The sequence below is a fragment of the Panicum virgatum genome, chromosome 8K (genome assembly GCF_016808335.1).
Source record: "Panicum virgatum strain AP13 chromosome 8K, P.virgatum_v5, whole genome shotgun sequence".
Classification (NCBI taxonomy): Eukaryota; Viridiplantae; Streptophyta; class Magnoliopsida; order Poales; family Poaceae; genus Panicum; species Panicum virgatum.
The window spans coordinates 55,049,706-55,073,658 of NC_053143.1; the positions used below are offsets into that span (position 1 = coordinate 55,049,706).

The 23,953-nt window shown below is 44.1% G+C and overlaps 2 protein-coding genes, 1 long non-coding RNA gene and 1 pseudogene across 3 annotated transcripts; 3 read left to right on the forward strand and 1 right to left on the reverse strand.

Moving 5' to 3' along the window:
- The first annotated feature begins 104 nt into the window (after window positions 1-104).
- LOC120645278 lies at window positions 105-2,013 on the forward strand. The gene is made up of 4 exons (XR_005664204.1): window positions 105-276; window positions 368-418; window positions 676-786; window positions 1,742-2,013. It is a non-coding gene; the product is annotated as an uncharacterized LOC120645278 (long non-coding RNA).
- A 6,752-nt stretch (window positions 2,014-8,765) lies between these two features.
- LOC120645279 (ATP-citrate synthase alpha chain protein 2-like) lies at window positions 8,766-12,165 on the forward strand. Its single transcript, XM_039922085.1, has 11 exons — window positions 8,766-8,978; window positions 9,702-9,878; window positions 9,977-10,219; window positions 10,331-10,382; window positions 10,467-10,581; window positions 10,658-10,739; window positions 10,904-10,999; window positions 11,123-11,224; window positions 11,330-11,446; window positions 11,547-11,663; window positions 11,844-12,165. The coding sequence occupies exons 1-11, from the start codon at window positions 8,880-8,882 to the stop codon at window positions 11,913-11,915; spliced, it is 1,272 nt and encodes a 423-aa protein (XP_039778019.1). The 5' UTR covers window positions 8,766-8,879; the 3' UTR covers window positions 11,916-12,165.
- An 831-nt stretch (window positions 12,166-12,996) lies between these two features.
- LOC120645992 (disease resistance protein Pik-2-like) lies at window positions 12,997-13,907 on the forward strand. Its single transcript, XM_039922691.1, has 3 exons — window positions 12,997-13,313; window positions 13,407-13,638; window positions 13,887-13,907. The coding sequence occupies exons 1-3, from the start codon at window positions 12,997-12,999 to the stop codon at window positions 13,905-13,907; spliced, it is 570 nt and encodes a 189-aa protein (XP_039778625.1).
- Window positions 13,908-18,909: 5,002 nt separating this feature from the next.
- On the reverse strand, window positions 18,910-20,660 carry LOC120645993 (annotated as a pseudogene).
- Window positions 20,661-23,953: the final 3,293 nt, after the last annotated feature.

The window sequence follows — 23,953 nt, forward strand, 5'->3', positions numbered from 1 at the left end:
TTACAGGCCGTAATCTGGTCCGCTTGCACGGCCGGCTGCTTCCACCGCGCGAGACGACGCGGGCGCCGTAACCATGTGCAGCTGACCTGACGGCCCCACGTATCAGCCAGTTGAGGAGAATTTTATTCAAAAACCAAGTTGCGTGCCATTCATTTCCTCTGCTCATCCCCTCTCTCTCTTCCGTTCGGGAGAATCTGATCCAATCCCCCACCATCGCTGCACACATCTACACTGGGGAGAGCATTTTTGGGGGCTTGAAGTATAAATCCAGCTCATGTAAGTGTTTACCCCTTTGTTCCTGTTTGCCGCATCCATTTTCCCCTCCACGGAGAGATTGATTTGTGGTTTTTTTGCTGTTTCGGTGGAGGTCACGAGGGCATTTGGAATCGAAGACGAAAGGATGCACAGATCAGATCAGGTGAGTCCATGCCCGCCACCCCCAAATCCCTGCTCCTCCCCCTTCACCCCGCGCTGAGTTTTTGTTCCGCATGTTTGGGATGTTTTGTTCGTCGAGGTGATTTGTCACAATCTAGTAGCAGTTCGTGGGGGCTCTCTCGCAATCCTGGTGTGGAGATCAGGCGAGGGATCCTCCCCCCAACCCACTCCACACACCCGGAATCTGTGAGTTGTTTCTGATTTTGGTTTCTCTGCATTTTGTTTGGTGGAACTCATCAGCAAGCACATCCAGAATCCAAGGACGACCAGTGTGGTGCAGCGCAAATAAACATCAGCTCGCGGCTCTCCTTCGATCCAGTGTGATGGAAGCTTTGTTTTGGTCAGAATTAGGTGAGCTCCTAGCCCCCTCGCGCCTGTTACTGGATTTTCGACAGTCGAGTTTTTTTTTACCATATTTTTTCAATGTGGAAGTGAAGTTTCGCTTAAGGGGAAGGCTCTGCATTTGCTTTGTGTTTTTATGCTGACGGCAGCCCCCAACAATCATATATCTAATGAATTAGTTAGGTTTTAGCGCCCTTGACTCACTGTGCATTAGCTTTTTTGTGTGTTTAAAAAATGGTTGCTGTTGTTGTCATTTGGCAGTTCATCTGACCTGTCTAATTAGATTTACATATTCTGAACATGTCTAGTTATGGCTCCGTTCTGGAGATCAACAGATTTCTTCTCCAAATTATATACAATTTTTTTTGTAGCAGTTCACTTTGCATTTAAATATTTTCTGTAGACAAAGTAATACTTTTAGTTAGGCAAAGTAATACTTTTAGTTGAGCAATATATTGTATTCTGCAATTATAGCCTAGGACTTTAGCATTTCTCCAATAACAGTTAAGCAATTTACATATCATGATTTAGAAATTTAATTATTTAAGCTCATTGCTACTTAGGATACTATTGGTTTTCGTTCCATATCTGTTGCCACTTGATGAGGCTTGTGACTTAAATTACAGCTTCCCATCCACTTCGCATCCACCCAACTTGTTATTAGTATTATCTATAATTTTCTAGTCTATGGTTAAATGGTATGTTGTATTGCTTCCATAATTATAGCTTCACTCTATAGAATTTTCTTAAACAATTTACATATCATGCATAAGCAATCAGTGTCCATTTTAGTTGTGTGCTCACTGTGTTTTTTGCTTTTTTTTTTTCTGGGGTCGGCACCAGTTCAATAATGATATAGCATCTGCATCTGCACGTGTTGTGTTTTGTATGATTCAGAACTGCTACTCACCAATTTTAGCTATGTGTTGGTTGCATTGACATCTTCTAGATTTTGTTATCGCAGCCGACCGGGTAGTGCTTGACACCGATGTCGATGGGGATCACCGGAATTGTGAGCCAAAGATGGCTGGAGTCCCACAATTTTTATCCCTTCCCCACTGAATTTCTCCCTGTATTAGTGAGTTGAATGGTAGTATTAGTGAAGTATAAATAATGTAACGTGAGCTGATTAGAAATGGGTGGGTGTAATTCTAGTAGAAAGTTGCTTGTGATACTGGCTTTTTGATGTAATGACTGGAATCACTTCCAAATATGGAAAGCATATTTATTATCCTATTAAACTTTCCTAATTAGAGCCTGCCGTACGGCTGGCCAAAATTACGGCGGGCCGTACGTTAGCCTAGTTCAAAATAAAAACTGTTGCTTTGCTATAGGACCGAGCAGAAGCAGTCAAGCAGAGAGCCAGACAAACCAGCAGTAGCCATTAGGATTATTTTAAAAAAAAATCTATTTTTTAGTTCTCCGTGTTTCTAAGATGAAGTAGAATCACATGGAGCGATCGTTTGCCTAGCTCTACGGATAGGATTCGTGGGAGAGATTTTTTTGCGCATGTTATGATGAGAGAAAAACACCGTATTAGGGGAAGTTTGTAAAACCGAACTCTTTCTCGTGCTTTTTATTTTGTCATGTTACGTGATTGGGAGACTCGGGAGAATAAACTGCCCATTTGGTAGGTTTCCCCAGCCTTTGTGGAAGATTACTCAATATCTGGGCCTAATGGGCCGTGCAAGGAAATTCATGTGAAATCACTTCGTTTTTGCTTTGTGACTTGCTGACTTTTGAGTGTGAATGTGAAGTGAATCCCATCATGAATTCATGCTGGCAATTTGGTGGGCCATATGACTTTAGTAGGAAGAGTATCATTCTAGTTGGAGCGATTGTTTTTGAGCAAATTCCTTGAATGCTATCAAAATTTAGCCATCCTTTCAATGCCATTAAAAATTTAGTCATCCTTCGGTGCCATTGGATTTTGAGTTTTCATCTCTTCTATGCCATTCCATTAAATTTACCGTTAAAGATGATGGATGGTGTTGTAGATCCTACATGTGGTAGGAATAGAAGCTTTTCTTATTTGCTTACCTTCCTACCGATGGTGATTAAGTTCCTAAAATTAGTCCAAAATGTAGTGTGAAAGTGATCGGGTGCTCTAGCCTAAAAGGAGGAGGAGATGAATTAGACACTCTTAAAACCTTAACCTATGGCTCCAACTAATTTGCACAAAACTTAAACTAAAACAAACTATCTAGATGTGCAACTATGGTTCTTCTAGTTTTGCAACCTATAGTCAATCCTAGTAAGATACTACACTAAGAAAGTAAAGGCACACAAGTTGTAATATGAAATGCGAAAGCTTAAAGAGGAGAGATGAGAGGAAGCAAACTCTCGACACGAGGATTTATCCCGTGGTTTGGATTGCCACAAAGACGCCTCTACATCCATGTTGTTGAAGTACTCACGAAAAGTATCGCTTCCCAGCAATCAAATCTCTTCCGTGAACACAATCACGGTCACCTTGATCCCACTTTCCACTAAGGGAGATTGCCCACGAAGTAGGGGTCTCCGTTCCCCGTACAATATTGTCGACGACGCTCCACACCAAGCCGGAGGGTCGTTGATGTGCCGGCGAGCCACCAATGCTCCATGGAGACCGGCACAACGAAGTACAAGTTTGGTTCACTCTAGAACCAGCCACAAGGATCACAACCTTGCTTGTTCACTTACTCAAGAGCTAATTTAGCACTCCCACTTACAAAACTAGTGCTAAAACCTAATGATATGATCAATATGCATTTGGGTTGGTTTGGAGGTGTTCTTCAATATGTATGGGGTCTCTCTTGTCTCCAGCAAACTTCAAATGGCCGGGGGAACACATATATATAGCCCTCCAACTTGAACTAGCCGTTTAGAGCCGTTGGTCAGTTTTCTGCGTAGGCATCGGAACTTTCGGTGCTAGAGCATCGGTTCTTCCGGTCACTCACAGAATGATTCTAGCCGTTGACTCCTCTGACACGGCTGCAACAACTTTTTGGGACCATCGGTTAAACCGATGCTTGGGCGTCGGTTCTTCTGATGGTATAGGATCTTCTCGTAGCCGTTGCACTTGATAATTCCTTGCTGACGTCATTGCACCGACGTTTGCTCCGATAGGGCATTGGTTCATCCGGTGTTGAAAGCTTGGCTGCTGCACACTTGACATCGTCTCTGGACAATATTACGTTGATTGCACCGATGCCTCTGAGTGACCCGTCGGTTAAACCGGTGCTACTGAGTTTTCCTCACTTGGCTCAATATGCACGCCCAATTACACCGATGCAGTGGCGACGGTTCTTCCAACAACCATCGGATGTTCCGATGGTGGGGCACCGGTTAAACCGGTGCAGCAGAAACTACATCTTCTCGTCCAATTCGTCGCGGCGATCATTTGGATCCTTGAAATATATTCTATCTCTGGATTTCCACTATACTTTGTCACTTCTGCGACTGATTGGACTTGTCATCTTGATGGTGGATTGGACATGGCGTCTCGACGATAGATTGGACATTGCGTCTTGACAATGAATTAGACGTGTTGAATTATATCCATGGGACCTAAAGACTCCTACAAATGTGATCTCACAAATTTGTTAGTCCCATTGATTATGTTGTCACTCAATCAAAAAATAACAAACAGTGGTCTAGATAGGGCCATGTTTCTTACATAGTGACAGATCTACACACCCTAACAAACAAAAGCTTAACTTGCCACTGGTGATTACAACTATCTTTGCAGTAAAGTTATTACGATTAGTAAACACAAGTTCAATCTCTGCTTATCTCTCACGAATGGTGGTGCTTGCGTCGCTTTCCCAGAGGCCAGCCTGAAGCACGGCATCAGAACTTCATCCCTGTTGGCCTCGTCGTCACGGAGTGTGGGGTCGGCTACCCAGAGCCCGCATGCCACTAGCACAGTTCCACCTCCGAGTCAACCCGCACACACACAGTAGGCTGCATCAGGGGCGGAGGGCCTGTTATGGCCCGCTATGGCGCGCGCCATACCTAAAGCCCAGGAGCGGAGGAGCTGGTGGCGGCGGCGCATCCATGGCTGGCTCAAGAGAAGCCGCCCCCGAAGCAGCGAGAGGCGGAAGCGCGGACGGAGCACGGCGCGGCGAGGGCGGAGCATGGTGCGGGCGAGGGTGGAGCACGGCGCAGCGAGGACGGACCGTAGGCGCGGGCGAGGGAAGAGCACGGCGTGCCGGGGGCGGACCGCGGCTCGGCGAGGGAGCGGGCTGGAGGGAGGGCCTTCTCTCGCCGGCGTCGCCCCTCATCCCTGCCGAGGGCCCCCCCCGGCTGCTCGGCTCCCATCCCCCGGCCGTCGCGTGGGGCTGCTACGGCGGTGGGCGGCTTCGGCGCAGGGCCTTCCGTTGCCGGATACCTCGCGACCCCTTCCTCTGCCGGCGATCGCGGCGCTAGATCCCGTCAGTGGTGCGGCGCGGCGGTGAACTCGAGCGCTAGGGAGCTCCGCCGCGATGCGTCGAGCGCCATCAAGCTCCGTCTCTCTCTCCGGGCTCCGGCGGCGGCCGCCGGCCGAGGTAGCTGGGTCAACGCCGGCGACGGGGCAGCGGGAAGCGGTGGTGGTGGAGGTGGAGTGGGTCCGCACAATTCGAGCGCAAAGAAGACGAGCACCGCAGCGGCGCAGGGTGGCAGCGGTGGCCGGCGCGGGCGCGGTGGACCAACGGCTGGAGGCGAGGTGTGACCGGCAACACGCCGCCACACCTAAATTTTTTGTCGTCCTCCGCCACTGGGCTGCATGCAGAGTGCATCCAACAATATTTTGCGACTTCTTTCAAAAAACAATATTTTGCGAACAGTGTAAAAAAAACGATATTTTGCGAACAGCCGTGCTTCCAGGCTCAGGCGCCGCGGGGACGACGCGTGAAGCCGTGAACTGCCCAGCGGCGCTGCGGTGGCCACCGCCCACCCCTGCTGCTGCACAAGCTATCGCCACCCCCCGGCCGTCCAGCTCGCTGCCCTCACCGTTGATTGCGCAGCCCAGAGCCGGCGGTAGCAATGACCTCCATCCGAAAGGAAATAAAAACAAATATTTTTATATTTCCCTCTCACTTACACGTGGAGTCTATAGCGTCAGTCATGGAGATATAGGTGGAATTTAACGGAATAGTACAGAAGAGATAAAAGCTTAAAATGCGATGGCAATAAAGGGATGACTAAATTTTTAATGACATTGAAGGGATGGTCATTTGATGTCATTTAAGTTATTTACTCATTATTTTTTGATGGGCTATATGGTTTAGTAGGAATGATGTCATCTTCGAAAATTCCACCTCTAACTCTCCTTTTGCAGGTAATGTTAATTTTCAGGGGATCTATTGGGTTAGGAGCTCGGCTATCTAAAGAGGAAGAGAGGCTCAACCTGATGAAAGGCTGCAAAAGTTTGGAGGTGATAGCGATTGAAGTCTTCAATAACTTTGGCTGTAGCATCAGAAGCAAAGCCAAGAACTACTCCTTAGGCTTATGTCTTGAGTCCTAAATTTGCTTTACGTATTTTTATTTTATCAGAACTTTATCTTATATGTACTCTTTGGCCGTGAGCATTTAACCTGCGAATGTTGAAGCCGAAATTATATTTAACTAAAAAAAATCGTGATGGCCGTTCTGGGGGAGAGTCGAGTGGACCACGGTTCTGTTCTGTCTCGCTGTGTGTGTGGGAGAGAAATGAATGAGCAGAAGGCCCTAGCAACAGCAGGCCCACGGTGTCCGCTGCCTGGTTTGGTGTGGTGTAACAGTGGTGTAGGTTGCGTGTGTGGCTACAAATTGAAAGGGATGAGAGCATGGGCTCATGGCTGCCTGGTGCCGAACCAAGTAATAACCAAGAAACCAACCAACCAAATGACACCAAACCAACCGACGGGTCGGTCCATCCCCTCCATCCGTCGCCGCACCCGCCACCAAACACCAAACTCGTCCTTGCTTCGCTTGCAAATCAACTCACTAACCATTCTTCATTTATTAGGTTCAATAAAAAATTCATTGTTTATTTACTCATAGAAACAACTTATCACTAACCATTCTAGATTACTATGAGAGTTTATTGATTCTGCATGGTTTAGTTTCTAGCCGATTTTGAAAAAGTTAAAAGTCAAATGACTCGTAGAATCCAGAATCGAGAATCCAGTCTGACTTTTCAATTTATCAAAATTGAATTTTCAAAATCAGCCGTAAACGAGCTATTATTCCACAACCAGCATGTCAAGGGGCATTATATTCTTGACCGAAATAAGTATTGGGCTCTAGTGCTATGGTATCATGCTATCAGCCATCATGTGGTCAAACACTAACTGCTTAATACCATACCACCACGCTTAGTCGCTTACCATCAGCATGACCATCAGGTCAAACCCAAAGTTAATGCTTGCACGTACTAGTATTTGACGAGATGCACACTATCTTTTGTTGTACATGATGCATATTTTTTTTTTGCGAACGGAAATGGGATTATATTGCACCAGAAATCACAGTACAAGCCCAATTTACAAGGAAACACCTGGAAATAAAGAAAATTACAGCACACGCACACAAGAGCCCCTTCTTCTTCCGTTTCGGCGTCCGCCGATCCCCATCACCTCCGCAAGGAAGACCGGAAGGGAAGCCGAACCACGAAAGCAAAATCCACAAGCCACACACCGCAACACAGCTCCAAACATTGGAAGATGCCGCAAGAGCAGACGCCGCCGAACCATCTCGACGACGAATTAAGGACGCTGAACGACCATCGGCGCTGCTGTCCCGGCGATGACAAGGGAAGAGAGCCACCAGATCCGCCAACACCGAGGTCGGTGCAATGGAAAAGAGAGGCCCAAGCCGCAGACCACTTCACGGAGAAGGAAGCCCGGCAGAAAAGGGATCCCCATCCGAACGCAAATCGAAGGGGAACAAACAGACCTCACAGCCCAAGCGACGAGGAAAACCTCACCGGAGTTGGAGCGGAGGAGCAAAAGCTTCACCGTCGTGTCGCCATCCTCGCAGAGAACACCGGCATCGGCGAATAGAGGAGAGTCCCCCGGCGGCGAGACCACCATGGACAACTTTATTCTAACCCTAGACTAGAAACTAACGTAGACCTAGAAACTGTACAGGCACCCGGCCGATTCGGCTTCCCCTCCCTCTCCGGCGCCGACGAGGTCGCCGGAGAGGAGGGGGAAGCGGGCAAATCGAGCCGGGACCAACGAAATCGCCTTCCGCCGCAGCTCTTTACTGTAGCAAAGGGGAAAGGGGAGCGTCAGCTCCCAAGCTTTACATGATGCATATTATATCATGGCTCTTTCCTACTTTGATCTCACAGATAGTCCATCCATCCATTACAAAATCCACAATAATGATTCTTGTGATACTGAATAGAATTCCGTTCTTTTTTTTTCTTTCCCATTGTTCTAGGAACTGAAATGTCCTCGCTCCCGGTTTTGGACTCTGGAAGAAGTAAACAAAACTGGTTATGTTAAGAGTATCACAGCAGGAGCATACTAATCAAATACTAAACTCTCCTTGATGAACAATTAAGTACTAGTACTACTTAGCTATGCTGTGCCAATGCTGCCTAGTTTATTTTGATTTCCCTTTCTTGGTCACAAGTCACAACAACTACTTAGATCCCATCTACCACTCTATGGGGTTGTTTGGTTCCAGGGACTTTTTTTAAGTCCCTGAAACTTTTTAGTATTTAGAAGTATTAAATAAATGTTAATTATAAAACTAACTGCAGAACCCTGGGGCTAAACTGCGAGACGAATCTAATGAGGTATCTTAATCTATGATTAGCGAATGTTTACTATAGCATCACTGTAGCAGATTATGAATTAATTAGGCTCATTAGATTCGTCTCGCAAAAAAGCACTCAGCTGTCAAAAAACATTTATAAACAGATTTTATTTAATACTATAAAATAGTAAGATTTTTTTTGATGTGATAAGGAATTTTGAAAAAAGACCTGGAGCCAAACAACACCTATATATAACGCCTCTGTTCTTTCTCCATCTCTCTCACCACGTGCGGCACGCCCAGAGCCTGTCACCAACCCGCTCCCCTCCCAGTCCTCCCAGTCCAACACCTCGCGCGCCCAGGTCTGAATCCTCTCCCTCGCCATCGCCATGGCGCGCAAGAAGATCCGGGAGTACGACTCCAAGCGCCTCCTCAAGGAGAACCTCAAGCGCCTCGCCGGCATCGACCTCACCATCCTCTCCGCCCAGGTCAGTGCGCCGGTTGCCCTCTCCCCCTTCTCAACCGCATCGAGTAGAGATTTCCCTGATCCCGCCCGGCCGGCTTGGATCTGTCTCCGCATTCGCGCTTCGCTTGTGATTCGGTATGGGGTGCTGTAAAGATCCGGTTTTTGTGAGCGGCCGACGGATGAAGTGCCGGCATTTCTAGAGATTTTAGCACTGAAATGGTTCCAAGGTTTATGATTTCTTTCGGATAAAATGCGATACGTTAGATTAGTTATCTCGGTAGAGATATTCTGAAGATGCAGTTTATCAGGGTTTACAAGGTTTAGTAATAGCTTTTTTGAAGGACTTGTAAAGGTGGGATTTTTTTATTATTCGAACTGTTATGGCAATTGTTGCTTCAGTTCGATGGTGGTAGTTGTGGTAGGTACACTAGTCTTGCAAAAGTACTGGTTTCTTAGCCAGATCTGGTGAATATTTAACCCTGTGTTTTGCTTGATTTGTCTGCTTAAATTATTACTTATTTGGTTGCGTGGATCTGTAAGGCAGTGATAATGACTCTGATTATTCAATCTTGGACATTTATGTATTTTAAGTGACTGTACAATAGGCATACAGAAGAAATTCAAGATCATTGGTTTGAATTATAAATTGTACTCCGGGTATTTCTGATTGGACTGACATTTACGCAGGTCAGCACACAATTGACAGCACAAGTTAGACTAATCTGGTCTACTTGCTTATTGACAGATCACACAATCAACAGACTTTGCAGAGCTTGTGAGCCAGCAGCCATGGCTGTCAACCACAAAGTTGGTCGTGAAGCCCGATATGCTGTTTGGGAAGCGTGGCAAGAGTGGCCTGGTGGCCCTCAACCTTGATTTTGATCAAGTCAAGGAGTTTGTGAAGGAGCGGTTGGGAGTCGAGGTAGTTCAGTTACAATTTTTTCTCTCTCCTTGAAGGAAACACTTATCATTTAAGTTCCTGATGAACTCAGCTGTTATTGCTCTATTGGTGCTTTTCAGATTGAGATGGGTGGCTGCAAGGCTCCAATCACGACCTTCATTGTTGAACCATTTGTGCCCCATGATCAAGAGTATTACCTATCGATTGTGTCAGAGAGGCTGGGCAGCACCATCAGCTTCTCAGAGTGTGGTGGGATTGAGATCGAGGAGAACTGGGACAAGGTTAAGACGGTTTTTCTTCCAACTGAGAAGCCAATGACACCAGACGCATGTGCTCCCTTGATCGCCACCCTTCCATTGGAGGTACTTCATTCATAACAAGACTTGTCTCCTTACCTTGTGTGGTTGATTCTCATATCTGTGATGTTCATAAGTCATAATTACTGCACTTTTTGTTTGGAAATCGGAAATTAGGCACGCGGAAAAATTGGTGACTTCATCAAAGGAGTGTTTGCTGTCTTCCAAGGTACTACAGATTTGAAAATTAAAAGTTGTTCATTATTTCGGTATTTCTTGAATTGCCAATGTTAAAAAACTGCTCCTTTTGTAGACCTGGACTTCTCATTTATGGAGATGAACCCATTTACCATGGTGAATGGGGAGCCATATCCTCTGGACATGAGAGGAGAACTAGATGATACAGCAGCTTTCAAAAACTTCAAGAAGTGAGTCTCAAATTTCCCAAGGACATGAATTCTTCTTGTGTTTTTTTTTTAAAATTTACTCTTATCAATTGTGCAGGTGGGGAGCTATTGAATTCCCTCTACCATTTGGAAGAGTACTGAGCCCTACAGAAAGTTTCATCCATGAACTAGATGAGAAGGTACCGATATCAGGGTTATTTTTTCTCTTTGTTTTTTCTTTCTTTTAGATTTTCTTATTGCCTACAAAGTTTGCAGTTTTATTAGTTTTCATGAAAAACACTAGACCTGCAGTATATTTTGTTTCCTTATGCCTTGACATGATATGCCACCCTTGTTATTTCAGACAAGTGCCTCTCTGAAGTTTACAGTTTTGAACCCAAAGGGACGCATCTGGACAATGGTTGCTGGAGGTGGTGCTAGTGTCATATACGCTGATACTGTAAGATGGATTCCTACCTCCATTTTTATTTATAATTTGAGAAGTTTGTAATGCTAATGCCTATTGTACTGTTCACCTAAGTTTGGCTCCCGAGATGAAATTAACTTTTCCCCCATGTACCAGGTTGGAGATTTGGGGTATGCTTCAGAGCTTGGAAACTATGCAGAGTATAGTGGTGCTCCCAACGAGGAGGAGGTTCTGCATTATGCTAGAGTCGTACTTGATGTAAGCAGTCACTTATAACCTTGACCACGCTGCTCCTTACACCATCTAAGGACCATCTTCTCGTCGGGACATTGCTACATCTACTAACCATATTATTGAATGCAGTGTGCGACTGCTGATCCCGATGGTCGTAAGAGGGCACTTCTCATTGGAGGTGGCATTGCTAACTTTACTGATGTGGCTGCCACATTCAATGGCATCATCCGGGCCTTAAGAGAGAAGGTACATTGGATGGCTCACTCTAGAATCCTCGCTAATGTTGTCTTACTTGGCACTACTTATATCTTTTCACCTGATTCTTCACCGCACAATTTATTTTCAGGAATCCAACTTGAAGGCTTCAAGGATGCACATTTATGTTCGCAGAGGTGGCCCGAATTACCAATCTGGACTGGCTAAAATGCGTAAACTTGGTGCAGAGCTTGGCATTCCAATTGAGGTACCAATCTAGTTACCCCCTAAACATCTTTAACAGAATCTCATGATCTCTATTGTCATCAGTTATGAAACCTTGGCTCCGAGAGATATAATGTTCATCCGTTTGTTGTTGTTAGCTGTGAATCACTGTCAACATAGTGTGCATAGATGAGCTTATTGTGTTTTGAATAATCCACCACAGGTGTATGGGCCAGAAGCGACGATGACAGGAATCTGCAAACAAGCAATTGAATGCATCATGGCTGCAGCATAATTGGGATCTGCAAACGCGAAATTGAATGTGTCATAGACTCGGCCATAAATGAGGGATGGAGAGTGTAGTTGCAGTAGTTCACCCACACAGGGTTGTTCCCTTTTTGTTGCAGATATGTTGTAGCGTGGAGTTGTTTGACGGTATCTTTATAGATCATTACTGCAACAAAATCACTGTTGTGATGCAATAATTCCGAGGTCTAGTTTCGTATCCAGTTGTTTTGTGAGTATCTATGAGTTGGTTGCGTCGATGGCTTGATGCAATATTGGGCAGCATGGGTTTCAAATTGAATTAGTCTCTAGCTATGGTCAGAACAGCAACACAATACTCTACATTTCATCCGTGCCAGATGCTTGTAAGAATTAAATGAATATGCCTCCATGGTAAGCTTGAGCAAACGTTAAGACTTTCAGAAACTGAAGCTTACGATATGAAAGCTTGATTGCTTGTGCTCTTGCTACTGCTGTAGTACAAATATAACAAGAGCATGTTCAGCTTTCAGTTTCATGACGATGACACTGAAATAGCTGATTTGCAGCCATCAACCTCAACTATCATTTCCCGGCGTTACTATGTTTGGCACAAAGACTGATTCATTTTTTTTTTGTTGGGTGTTGTACGGTCGATGCCCAAGTTGAGAAAATTTGGGCTCAATTTGATGGGCAAACCCGGATAAGATCGATGATAAAAAATTAGTGACAAGAGGAACCTAGTAAGGAGAACCTTAGAAAGTAGTGAAAATCAGAGAAGGCAGAGGCATTTCTTCAATTAGCTTGTGCTAGTACTAGCTATATAATTAAACAAGTGGTGTGTGTTGAATAAGCTTGTGCTTGTACCTGTCTGTTCTATGGTGTGTGTTGAATAAGCTTGTGCTAGTACTAGCTATATAATTAAACAAGTGGATCGGAGCAACCATCCGATGCATGTCCATTGCTCTGATTTACTTACTAGGTAATGGAGGCTTCAGCCTCATTGGTGTAACGGCTATATTTAGTCTGTCGTTATTGGCAACGACTTCATCGATCAGGTCGCCTCCAAAAAAAATATTGGAAAGATAGTAAAATATACAACATTGAGATTGATGCATCATATGTCTAAAGAGCTCGAAAGCATACGCGCCGCGCTCTGGAATGTCGGCGAGGTGCCAGTGGAGCAGCTCAACAAGCTGGTAAGGATCTGGGCCCGGGATGTCAGGGAGCTGTCCTATGACATGGAGGATATCGTCGACACCTTCATGGTGCGTGTCCAGGGCCCTGACACCCCGAGCAAGAAGAGTGCCAAAAGATTCATCAAGAAGTTGGTCAATATAGTCACTAAGGCTACGACTCGCCATGAGATAGCACAAGAGATCAAGGACATCAAAGAGCGTGTCAGGGAAGTGGCCGAGCGACGCGACAGGTAAGAGAACACCTCACACTTGCTTTTCTTATTTTATTTTTTAAAAAAATTTCTCTTACTGTTTTTGTTCCGGGCTTTTTCCTCTTCGGATAGGTACAAGGTTGATGCTATTAAACCTGTCAAAACCTTGGTTGACCCTCGCATATCAACTCTATACACTAAGGCTACAGATCTCGTTGGCATTGATGAGGCAAGAGAAGAACTAATCACCAGGCTGACAAAGGGGGATGATATGTCTGCACAGCAGCAACGGGTAGTCTCTATAGTTGGTTTTGGAGGATTAGGCAACACAACACTTGCCAAAGCAGTGTATGACCAGCTTAAGGTGCAATTTGATTGCAGAGCTTTTGTTTCAGTCTCTCAGAATCCTGACTTAAACAAACTTCTCAAGAATATGCTGTATGAACTTGACAAGGAAAAACATGCCAACATTCATAGCACAATGTTGGAAGAAAGGCACCTCATCGACCTAATCCGAGAATTCCTCCAAAATAAAAGGTACGGGGCATCTAGTTTGAGCATATGTGGTATTATTTTGTTGTGGTATACCTTTCCATAAATTGGCCTATGCAGATTGCATTTGCACAGATTTGATGTAGCATTTATTTATGAGGATAAAGTCAGCTCAACAAACTTGATAGCCTGTAGATAAGTGGTTTCGCCAATGTTCTTTGTTATTGTATTTTGTTGCTCCACAGTTTGTGTCTTGTATGCCATCCTCCCACTGGGACACTATTTATTAACATCACACATAGAGCTAACAAAAAAAATGATAGCCTGTAGATTTCTTCATTTCCCTTGTCAATAGTTAAAGTAACGGACCTAGCATCTACAGGGTATATAGGTTGTGCCGTCCCCACTGTCTACCTTACAACACGGCCATTTGGAAATCCACTAGTCTATCAACCCGTCCTCCCACATGAGCTAATTAGAATTAATATAAAAATAAGATTTATAACTAATAATTATAATTATCTAAATTATGTCCTCTTTCATCTATAAAATATTCAAACACATACTAAAATACATATTTATCATTATCTAGTTGCAATAGATTTTACTTTGAATCACACCTCCATGTATGTTTGATATTTATTTAACTGAACTATTTATTTTTGAATTGATATTCTTCTCTCTTCCATTGTACATGAATATATGCTGACACATACCATGGGTAGTATTTTTTATATAAATAATAATGTAAATAATATATTAATAATAATAAAAATAGTAATTTAGAATTCTATGTTGGTGTACTTTAATATTTTATTATAGTTATATAATTTAGATTTAGATTTAGGGATTAGTTTAACTTTTAATAATGATATAACTGGATAATTTATATTCAAATTTAGGGGGTTATTTGATTTATTTTTATAATGGCATATATATGTGGGTAATTTACACAAATATTAGGGAGTTACTTTTTTATTTTTTATAATGGCAGAGGTGGGTAATTTAGACACATGTTTAGGGAATTACTTTAATATATTTTTATAATAGCAGAGATGTATAATTTACTGAGAAAGATAGCAGATCCAATGATTATTATAATTAGAGTTGTTGGATTGATGGCCGGATATTTTTTATTTTGTGAGAATTTTTAAAATTTCTCTATTTTTTTAGAGTGTTCACCTAGGATCCTAGGTGGCTTCACGTGAGGCTTCAATAGGAGCCTCTAATTAGTAATAGTAAGATAAGATATTACAAATTTTCCATATATTTTAATTCTTAATTTAGATATTTTATCAATAATATTTAGCAACTTGCCTACTTTTTGGCTACAACTAGGTTTCTAGATATTATAACAATGAATAGTGGCTACTTTTTTATTACCGTTGCAATTATTACTGAATGTCATAGTTCCTACTTAATTAGGATTGCAAAAATAATCTCACCAATCTAGCCTCACTTCCACCACTAAGAAAAAGAGTACAAGTAGGAGTACACCAGGAAAGAAGGGTCCAAAAAGAACTTTTTAACAGAAACATCTTGTTATTGTATACTGGTATTGTAGTATAGTTCAACAGGTGGCATAGCCATTTTACTTTTACACTGGTTTCATTGACATTCTGCAAATACCTACAAGTATATGCCTTTTCACTCAACTTGAGAAATTTTATTACATGTCAGTAACATGTTGGAAGTGCTATGCATATATATTCATACTCTTTTGCACATACATATTTGGAACTTACACGGCTGCTTTATTTCCATACGCATATAGGTACCTCATTGTCATTGATGATATATGGGATATGAAACCATGGGTGATACTACGGTGTTCTCTACAAGAGAATGGCCTGAAAAGCATAATCATAACAACTACTCGCATACTTGATGTTGCCGAGCAAATTGGTGGTTGCTATAAGATGAAACCTCTAACTCATGATAGCTCTAAAAAGCTATTCTATGGAAGAATATTCGGCTCTGAAGGCAAATGTCCTGGACAATATTTTGAGGTATCTGAAAAGATTTTGAAGAAATGCGGAGGTGTGCCATTAGCTATCATTACCACATCTAGCTTGCTGGCTAATAAATCAGGAGATATAAAAGAGTGGAATGACGTCTGTGGCTCTATTGGTTCTGGACTTGCAAGCAATCCTAGTATGGACAGTATGAGGAAGATATTGTTGCTTAGTTATTATGATCTACCTTCTCATTTGAAGGCATGCTTATTATATCTAAGTGTATTTCCTGAAGATTATGTGATTGAGAAAAACGAGTTGATATTTTGGTGGATAGCTGAGGATCTTGTCCAGCAGGAAGAAGAGAATCAATGTTTATTTGAGCATGGAGAGAGTTACTTCAATGAGCTTCTAAATAGAAGCTTGATTCAGGTAGCAGATAGGTATACTGATTATACCATTTCATCTTGTCGTGTGCATGATATGGTACTTGAACTCATTTGCTCCTTGTCAAGAGAAGAAAGTTTTGTTACCACGGTATTAGGAGATACTAGTAGGCAATGCATGCCTTCTTCTGGAAGCACAGTTCGCAGGTTATCTCTCCAGAATACTACTTGGCCGAAAACGGAAATGTCAAAATTAAGGTCCATTACTATCTTCAATCCCGCTATAATTAATAAGATGCCATCCCTTTCGATTTGTCATCTTCTGCGTGTGTTGGATCTACAAGATTGCAATCTCAAGGAACATCCAAGTTCGAGTTTTGTTGGGAATTTATTTCACTTACGGTATCTAAGTCTAGCAGGTACTAGATATGCTGGGGAGCTGCCGATGGGGGTAGGGAAGCTACAGTTTTTGCAGACATTGATGTTGAATGGAACTAAAATAGAAGAACTACCGCCAAGTATTGTAGGCCTTACACAGTTGATGTTCCTGTGGGTTGATAGTTGTACAAGTCTACCAAATGGGCTGAGGTATCTAACATCCCTAGAAATGCTAGGGCGGGTGACAGTGGATTCTGCATGCATTGCAGAAGAGCTAAGCCATCTGAAGCAATTGAGGATCCTTTCAGTGAATCTCACAACTGAGAAGGAAGGCAGATGGGATGAAAACATGTGCACAGCTTTCGTGAGGTCTCTTGGGAAATTGCACAGAATCCAAGATCTAATGGTACACTCAGATTGCGTGGCAGCCAATCTTGAAGGCTCAGTGGAGTCTCTGGGCAACCTGAGATATCTCTTTATTCATAGAACCACTTCCTTGCCAACATGGATTCGCCCTGCAATATTATTGCATCTCTCATCCCTAGAGATAACGGTGGTTCAAGTGAGAAGGGAGGACATCCAAGTCCTCGGGAGGCTCCAGGCTCTTCGTCATCTTCATTTAACAGTGTATGGTCGCAGACAAGTGCGGCTGGAAAGGTTCATGGTCAGCCCTGATGCTTTTCCATGTGCAACAACATGTATATTCAGCAAGCTTGCAATGGTTCCGTCTACCTTCCCACCTGGAGCTATGCCTAGACTCAAAAATTTTAGATTTGGCATCCAACTGGAGGATTTCTCGCAAGGTGAATTTACTACTGATGACCTTGCCTTGGGCCACCTCCCCTCTCTTCAGTATGTGCAGGTTTACCTTAGTGGAAGGTGGAAAGTCAGCGAAGAGGTGGTAACCAAAGTGAAAGAGATGCTAAGGCACGAGGCGGATGTCCACCCCAACCACCCCTCCCTTTCGTTTTATGATGATGATTTCTGAAATCTTATACCAATAAATAATGTACGTGCTCCTATTTTCTTCTCTGCAACTTGTGTTGTTTGTCCAATAGAGTAGTAGTATGGTAGTACTACAGAATCGAAGCTTATTCTAGTTGCACGCCATTTCAATTTGAATCTTACCATGGTATTTATTTCGCATGTATGTGGTACAGTAGTAGCTTCTTCTAGTTGCACTCTAGTTTTATGGTGTCAGTACGTATGTACGTACTCATTAAACTAGAAAATCCTGGTTATTCACTACCACGACTGGTAATTATATTGGACAACCTTGATTACCTTATATGGCATCTCTAAACTAGGATAGATAATTAAATATTGTGCTGCTTTCCTGTAAACTCTGTTCGTTCCTGCGGTGCAATTTTACTCTGTTTGCAGCTTGCAAATCACGGATGTCTGTCTGTCCCTCGTACGTAGAAATTAAATTCGGAGTCATCTCTAATAATTGGACAGAATTAGTTATTACCTGCTGGCTGTTTTATTGTGTCTTATTAAATTAGAATAACTTTGTGCTAGCACCTGTAGACTGTTGTTCCGGGAGCACAACAAACTCTTCTTCTTCTTCTTGGCAACTCAATCCTGCGCAACTATGATTGACTCATCGGCACAACAGGGAACATTGGCGTGGATCTCTAATTGTTGCAATTTCTAATGTTGGTGTGTGCAAGATTAGATAAATTAAAGTTTGCCTCTCAATTATTGTGCAGGACGAATTGAAGGCTACCATATTAAGCTTTGGTGTGACATCCATGGATCGGAGCTCTGCATGTGCATGGTGCCGAACCATGGGGATATCCGGTAGGACGCACGGCCTGTGTTCTTCCTGCCCCCTCAAGTTCGCCTTCGTCCACAAGGGCCTTTCCCACCTGCCATCTGGTCTCCGTTGGTTTTGTCTGATTCCTCTCCATGTTCAAGTTGTCCTGATAATCTGTTCCTGTTCTTCTCGGTTCCCATGCAAAACTCATTAAAACTCTGCAGTTGATCCATCAGCGATCTGATCCATAAGCCCATAATCACTATTCAACTGTATTTAATTTGTAGCATTATTATTATGGATGGACTATCTACGAAACTAGTATTGTTTATGTACACCACTCTCTGTCCTTGCTGTGCGCGTATCTGGTGTTGCCACTCGAGATAATGTGAGCACTGAGCACAGTACACCATGCAGGCTGTCATCGTCTCAGGTGAATAGCGTATTGGGCTTCGTTTGGTCATTTCGGGTATATTTCAGAGCTGGATAAATTTGGAGCAAGCCAGAAGCTTGATCTGTATGCGGTGACACGATGTAATCTGTGTTCCACAAATGCTATTTTATAATTTAATTTAATGCCTGACGTTCGCAAACTTGCTGCAGGAACATGCCTCCTTGCAGATACATTATTGATTTCAACTTGCAATGTTTATTTCAGTAAAAAAAGAGCAGATGATGATAGTTGCAGGCAGAAGCACACAAAATAATCGATAGACCTGCTGCTGCAGAAGGTGCGATCGATTTGCTATGCTACCTGCGTCTCCTGCCCAAGAAACGGGTAGTCCGTGTATCCAACCACCGGATCGGAGGTGTAAAACGTGCTCCTGTCATACTTGTTCAGCTCCGCCTTGTTCCTGAACCGCTCCGGCGGGTCGGGGCTGGCCAGGAACAGCCGCCCGTACTAGACGAGGTCAGCACACCCTTGGCTCACCGCCCTGTCCCCTTCCTCCCGGTCGTACTCTCCGTTCACGATGAACGTGCCCCTGAACGCCTCCCTGAACGGCGACAGGCGGTGCGGGATCGCCGGCTTGCCGTCGCCCTCGCCGTCTGCGCACATCCTCGGCTCCACCACGTGGCAGTAGAGGACGCCGAGCTTGTCCATGGAGCGGACCAGCTGCAGGGAGTGGGCTTCCCCGGCGTCGGTGGAGTCCGTGTGGCCGCCGGCGAATGGGGAGAGGCGCACGCCGACACGGTGCGCGCCGACCTCGTCCACCACGGCGGCTATGACATCGGTGGCGAGGCGGCGGCAGCGATCTTCCAGGCTGCTGCTGCCATCACTGAGCCCGTCCTTGGTGTTGTACCGGTCCAGAAGCAGAGGCAGTGAAGAATCCACTCTTCCAATATCTAACCAGAACCAGAACTGGTTGACGAGGAGCCCATTGGCAGCGTGAATCTCCACACCGTCGAAACCTGTAATACCGTATTAACGTTTGCCACAAACCGTTATCAATTGGCACTACAAATTTGCAAGATTACGAACTGATCGGGAAGGAATTGTCGATTTGATCATTTTTTTTTACTCAAGATTTGATCATTATATTACCGGCTCTGATGGCATTTCTGGCAGCAACCCGGAAATCAGTCACCATTTGGGGTATGTCTTCCGTTTCCAGCCTTGGAGGGGGCCCATCAAACTCCACAACATGTATAATCTTAACTGATGAGAATGGAGCGATGACTGGACTGGATCACTGGACTACTAAATGAACCAGCAAGTTAAACAACCAGCAGTGGCAGTGGTGGGTCAACCTGCTAATGGTTTGGAAACCAAATCAAAATCACACCAAACTATTTCATTATTAATATACTTTAGAAACCAAACCACTTGCTCTCTTCTTTCAAAGCAATAATCCAAACAAACCGATTTCAAACTACTACGTTAAATTCTCTCCAACTAGTTTAGTGGCTCCGCCGTTGACATGGAGTCCACATGTAGTTCAAGTTACATTGCTTTGCACAAAGTAGCTGCCAGTCATACTGAGTCATCTCCAAAAAATTTCAGTCAATTTCGATAAAATTTTATAGTGTGAACGCGAGATTTTATTTCTAGGGTCCGACTCTTGACGGGCTTCCATGCCTCCACCTGAGCCCGGGCACACGCGGGTACCCCGTCGCCGTCTCCGACACCGCGCTGGCCTCGGCGATGAGGAGGACGCCCGGCGCCGCCCGCTGCTGGTAGTAGAGGGCGTTGTGTGGCTGCGCCATGTTCTCGTACGACCTGCAGCGCGTCACCGGCGGAAGAACAACCCTGCAGCCACCACCAACCATACGCACAAAGAAAACATAGATGATGAGCAGTAGTCATATGACTCATATATCACACACATTCACTCAGTGGCTAGTACTCGACTGATGACCTGTGCGCGAGGTTGAATTTGCCCATCTTGTAAGGAGTCAGCAGAGGAGTCGGCTCCATGCCTTGCCTTGGCGAAAGCTTCTGTGCTGCTGGTTCTGCTTGCAGCTCCGAACGAAGTTACTGGCGTTTATGGAACTGGTTGGTTGACTTCAATTCCATGGCCGGAAATTGTGTTATTAACTACTCTTACAAAAACTATTATTGCAATTCCATGTAACTTGATATAGTTGTAAAGAACCTATGGAGTGAATGACAATCCATATATTTTTTGACTGAGTGTACAGATATATGAGAAAAGTTTTGCTAGCCCTCTCTGTCAAAATCTGCAATTAATTAACGCAAACAAACCTATACAAATTAAGGAGGGCAGCAAGTCAACTGAAACGAGATCGATGCTTTCAGATAAGGAGGGAGGGCTGGTTGAGTTGCAGCTAGCTTAGCTTGCAGACGGGCAAATTTTTTTAAACTTTTGCGCATGTATTTTCAATCGTGTGTTTGCGCTAATAAGCATTCTGGCATTGGCCTCATGCGGGTAGACATTCTCCTGCGCAACAGGAATTCAAACTTACAATGACCAACCGACAGGCATCCATGATTTGCAAGCTGCCAACAGACTGAGGTTGTGCGCAGGAACAGAGTTTGCAGCTACAAGGACAGCATTATTCTAGTTTAGCGACACCCTACCACGAGACTAGGGTACCAATGCAAAGAAGTGGAAAGACATGCTCGTCAATGTCATTGTCAGACTCGTGCCTCACGCTTCTTGCATTATTGGAGGCGGCATCTGTTCTTTGCCATATGCCATCAGCGATGACGTGGCTTGCACCTTCATCATGTGGAATATATATAATATTTTCAGTGCGCCAAGAAAGCTGATTTAGTGGTGTAAAGGGGCCAGGGCTGAATAAGACGGAATAATAATGTTTTGTTCCATATCATGTATGCCAGCCATGCATCATCTAGGCCCACAATAAAAACCGTGTAAGCTAGGATACTTCACGTAGCAGTCCACCACCACAACCCTACCTACCGTTTGCTGCACAGATTGGGTCTCAATGAAGTAACCAGCGCGACTCCTCGCAAGCTAGCCATGGAGGTTGCAACAGGAGCACTAGGCACCGTAACGAACATGGCACTATTTATGCTATTTCAAGTGATTTTGGTGATTGTATAACAACACAATCAATGTGACTAATGGTTTTGTTAAGTGGACATTTTTAGATCTCAGGAATGAAGTAAAAAGATCATACAAAGCAATACACGAAGAAAGAACTCAAAGAAATGCTGAATTAGATGAGTTCTGCAGAAAACAGGAGCACCGGAAGAACCGATGCATGTAGCATCGGTGCATCCGATGGTTGTCGGAAGTTCCGACGCCCTGGCATCGGTGCAAATCTGAAGCACCAAATGGAGATCAAGCGAAGACCAAGTCAAGATAGCCAAGTCACCGGTTGAGCCGATGACGTCAAGCTAGGCATCGGTACATTGTATGTACTATGTTCCAGAGACAATGTCAAGCACGCAGAAGCCAAGTCTTCAGCACCGGTTGAACCGGTGGTCCATCGGAGCATAGGACCGGTGTAATGACGCCAGCAGGAGAGAAAGAGGCCAACGGCTAGTTGAGTGATGTGAGTGACCGGTTTAACCGATGACTGACTGGTTTAACCGACATACAGTCATCGGTTAAACCAGTGGTGTCGCAGACAGTGCGTCAGAAGCTCAACGGCTACTTCAGGTCTGAGAGTGACCGGATGAACCGACGCCGCCCCATACAGAGGCATCGGTTCATCCGATAATATGCTGTTTTCTGCTGACCGTTGGAGCAACGGCTACAAAACTTGGTGGCCTATATATACGCCTCACCCTGGCCATTTGAAGTTTGCTGGAGTCCCAAGACATCTCATACACACCCAAGAACACCTCTAAGCCATACAAGAGCTCATTGATCATATCCTTAGATTTTAGCACTAGCTTTGTAAAGTGTGAGTGCTAGATTGGCTCTTGAGTGAGTGAACAAGTAAGGTTGAGATCCTTGTGGCTGGTTCTAGAGTGAACCACACTAGTATTACGGTGCGCCGGCCCCTTGGAGCAATTGGTGGATCGCCGGCAAGTAAACAACCCTCCGGCTTGGTGTGGAGCGGCGTCAATGACATTGTGCGGGGGACGGAGACCCCTCCTTCGTGTGCAATCTCTCTTAGTGAAGATCGGGATCAAAGTGACCATGATTGTGTTCATGGAAGAGACTTGATTGCCGGAAAGCGATACTCTCCGTGAGTGCTTCAACAACGTGGACGTAGGGGCGCATTTGTGGCAATCCGAACCACGGGATAAATCCTCGTGTCGAGAGTTCGCTTCCCCTCATCCCTCTCTTTAAGTTTCTGCATTTCATATTGCAACTTGTGTGCCTTTACCTTCTTAGTGTAGTATCTTGCTAGGATTGACTATAGGTTACAAAACTCTTTTGGGATGAGGGTTACATACTAAGGTGAACCGTAGTTGCACATCTAGTTAGCTTATTTTAGTTTAATTTTTGTGCAAACTAGTTGGAGCCATATGTTAATGTTTTAATAGTATCTAATTCACCTCTCCCCTTTTAGCCTAGAGCACCCGATCTACCGACAGGCATCCATGATTTGCAAGCTGCCAACAGATTGAGGTTGTGCGCAGGAACAGAGTTTGAAGCTACAAGGACAGCATTATTCTAGTTTAGCGACACCTTACCACGAGACTAGAGCCGTGTTTGGTTGCCTCCTGTAAAATTTTTGAAAAAACATCTTTCTACATTTGAAATACTAAATATAGACTAATCACAAAAATAATTACAGAACTCGTCTATAAATCGCGAGACGAATCTAATGAGCATAATTAATCCGTCATTAGAGGTTCTTTACTGTATTATTACTGTAGCAATTTAACATCTAATTACAGCCTAATTAGGTTCATTAGATTCGTCTCTCCATTTACAGACAACAGTCGCAATGCGTTTTTTATTTCGTCTATATTTAAGTCTTCATGCAGGTATCGGAAAAAAAATTTGGAATTTAGAATTTTGCAACCAAACACGGGTACCAATGCAAAGAAGTGGAAAGACATGCTCGTCAATGTCATTGTCAGACTCGTGCCTCACGCTTCTTGCATTATTGGAGGCGGCATCTGTTCTTTGCCATATGCCATCAGCGATGACGTGGCTTGCACCTTCATCATGTGGAATATATATAATATTTTCAGTGCGCCAAGAAAGCTGATTTAGTGGTGTAAAGGGGCCAGGGCTGATAAGACGGAATAATAATGTTTTGTTCCATATCATGTATGCCAGCCAATCATCATCTAGGCCCACAATAAAAACAGTGTAA